Raw genomic sequence first — 3,398 nt, 5'->3', positions numbered from 1 at the left:
TTTTATAGCAATAGCAGAATTATTATTATTATCGTCCAAGAATCGCGTCATCGTTTTGCCTTACTATTTCCGATCGGTTTTATGATACTTCCTTCAATGCTAAAGTGATCAAGTAAGATGGCATATATGTGTCCTGTACGAAGCGTATTTGTTTCACTTGATGTGTTCTGCAGTCAAAAGTGAAGTGATGGATCATTGCGAATGAAAGGAAAAAAAGGGGCATTTATATCTCGACTGGTATGGTAAAATAATTGTATAAGATAGTGGACGGCTAACCGTCCGCGAACCCTACCGTGCACGATATCAGAAAGACACAATTCCGCGAAGGTGGTTCGCGTGGCGAAACGGGATAAGGACGCGACGATGGCAGAGCGTCCCGATGGAGGCAGGAGACGCTCGCGTCGCGACAGTGCGGACTCGATACGCGGGACACAGCCTGCGTCCAAAGATCGCAGGACCAAACGGTCCGGCAAGCCCGTCAAGGAGCGATGGCTGCTCACCAGAAAGACATGGCGATACATGGCCGATGCCGGCAGACGTCTCATTCCCGATGGTACTCACAATCGGCCAGAAGACATACCAAAGATCGAGCAATACTTTCAAGAAGTGTGCCAGAAAGAACCGCGTTTTCTGCTTTGGAGGAAGGCCTCGTATCCTGGCAGTCTGAGCTTTCGTGCTCAGCGACATCGCAGACAGATTAAAGGTGGCAGCTATCGAACTCAGGCTAGCTCGGCTGATGAGGCCGATGACGCCAGAAGCTCGCCGCAGAGTTTCGTTCTTTCCGCAATCACGTCTGGCACATTTGATCTGGCAAAGGCAAAAAAAGAGTGGTTGCTGACGTCAGGCGGTAGCAACGGTGGTGATGGTAGTAGCGACGGCGGTGGCGGTGATGGCGATGGCGGCAGCACGCCATCAAGTCCGATAACGCGTCGTAAGACATTTCAGGAAGACACCGAGGCCAAGGAATTGGCTGACATGCTACAAAAGTACCTAAACATGCATGGTAACACTGTAGCCAATCCGATGACTATCAAGTCACAGGATATAACCGAACAGATGGCAGGGAAAGAACCTCTTGACTATCGTAGTCTAATAGATAAACTGCAACAGCATTTAAATACGATTGTAGCTCAGGCTAAACGTGAGAAAGTTTTTCTCAGTCAAAGTACTTCTAGCAGGAAAGACATAGTTCCGGAATCCATGTTGCCATATCAGGGTGATTACGTTCATAAATCGCTAATGGAGACGCTCAGTCGTTACTATGGCAAATCGTCTTCCCGAGAACATGTTATATCTGATATTTTGACAGATCGAAAGCTCCTCGAAAAACTTTATTTCGATCTGAGATGCACTAGAGGCTTTCGGGGACCCCGAGCGACCGGTGCGTACACCTCGCCGTCAACTCGGTGGTGGACTCACGAGAGAAGTAGACCTGCTAAAGAATCTAATCAGTCACCTAGAAGAGATCCAATTTCACTACCGCCTCTAATCGCTGTCCAAGGACCTAGCACTGATCGAAGTTTTCTCGATAATGGTGTGCAAACCGATCCGATTTCTCAAAGTGTTCTTGACATGTATTTATTGGAGAAGGAAAAGGAAGAATCCTCGCAAAAGGAATACATGTCGCATAGGTCCGGACGAAGATGTAGTAGCGTTGACAATGACGACGTGTCACCGTCCGTGAGTGACACCATCAAGAGGTATCTGCGAATGGCGCGGAAGAAATCGATGGACACAGACAAGATCGACCGATTTAAGCGGGTCAATTATGATCGGAATTTACGGAATATTAAAGCCAAGGGTGAGATTACCAAGCCTGGCGATGACGATGGCAATAACAAGGGCTGCCAGACAGAAGATAATTGGATGGTGCATTATCGCGAAATGTCCTTTTTCAGTCCCGGAGAAATTCCATCCGAGAATTTATCGGATGCTGACACAACGACATCTCCGCCTGTCAGCAGAAATGCTAGTTCCAGAAGCAGCATCGACGCCGGCCTCGGTTCCGAAGAGACTTCCACTCCCGTTAAACATCCCCATCACCATCAGTCCTTCCTTTCCCATCTTTTGCATGGTTCCAATATGCATAAGCCGCATTCAGCACCCGGTTCGCCAGCACTTACATCATCCTCCGCCAATTCCGCAGATGGCACAGCGATGCAGAAAAGCAAATCCTCGAGTAACGTGGTGCATCACGGCAGCCGGTTGGTGGCAAAGAAAATTTGGCGGTCCAGGAGCAAGAGCACATCAAGGGTGTCGCATCAACCGTCCGTGTGGACACCTCAGGTGAGTCTTCTTCCACTTGTATATAATATTAAGTTGTATAATTATGGCAAAGAGGTTGTAAAGAAATTTATATTAAAATTTTTTATTTTTTAAAAGAGCTTTCTTGAAAGATAATTTCATTTATATTATATAATAATATAACACATTATTCGACAAAATATGATCTTTTTTTCGAATGCCAAAACAAATAGCAAAAATAATTTGTTTGCATAAAAACTAATAGTATTTTATAATTTTTTGTAGAATCCGTTTTCCTAATTGTTCCATCATAACATAAATTTGAGAAATTTATAATTGAAGTTGCAAAAATAAGCTATTTTGTACATATTTTGTTATATTATGATATGTAACAGAAGATGTTGGAGAAGTTTTATTACAATTAAAATTAAATATGTCTTTCAGCTTCTTCAAAAGAAGTTTTTTAATATAATGTTTATATTATAACTTATAATTATTATAATATATTATAATTTATAATATGTTATAATTTAACATACATATATATATATGTATGTGTATCTACTAACTATTTCAATTGAAATGAATATTTAAAAAAAATAGTTTGCATTGTTAAAATCATTATCTCCTTTGAGAAATTCTTATTTATTGACAATGAATGGTAGTAATTATATTTGTAAATGTAGAATTGTGTGTAGAATTTCCTTCGTCATTTGTAATAAACTGCAACAGCTGAAAGGAGAAATGTGTATGAATTGCGTTCTGGAAATTATATTAAATGTATGTATGTTATAGACTTTCCAATAAACTATAGCGAGCACATTCTTTGGCGTCTCTGCGAGATTAGCAAAAAATTTAATAAAAAGGAACAGTAGGATATCATGAATTTGGCATAGATCCGCATTTTCGTAATGGCAATTTTTGGCGGTGGAACCGTGCGGCTCTATGCGAAACAGGAATATCTTTTGAAAGAGTAAGAATAAGATTTTGAATTATAAGGGTGTCGAAATTGAAATTGATGACGCTATTTTTGGAGAAGGTGTTATTTTTAATTTAATTGTGATATATGAAATATTTGCAGTTATAACGCATAAATATCTTTTATAATAAATAATATCGCGTCCATGTCCCCTTTCTCTTCTCTCTCTCTCTCT

General features: G+C 40.9%; 1 protein-coding gene across 1 annotated transcript in view; it reads left to right on the top strand.

Annotated features, from left to right (window-relative positions):
- Positions 1-363: 363 nt before the first annotated feature.
- LOC105622642 overlaps positions 364-3,398 on the top strand; it is a 26,930-nt gene continuing 23,895 nt past the window's right edge. Inside the window, exon 1 of the mRNA XM_012204056.1 lies at positions 364-2,286. Coding sequence (XP_012059446.1) covers positions 364-2,286 — 1,923 coding nt within the window. The remainder of the gene's footprint in view (positions 2,287-3,398) is intronic.

Source organism: Atta cephalotes, assembly GCF_000143395.1.
Source record: "Atta cephalotes unplaced genomic scaffold scaffold00047, whole genome shotgun sequence".
NCBI lineage: Eukaryota > Metazoa > Arthropoda > Insecta > Hymenoptera > Formicidae > Atta > Atta cephalotes.
The sequence above is the reverse complement of the archived record's forward strand: the minus strand, read 5'-3'. Positions and strand labels throughout refer to the sequence as shown.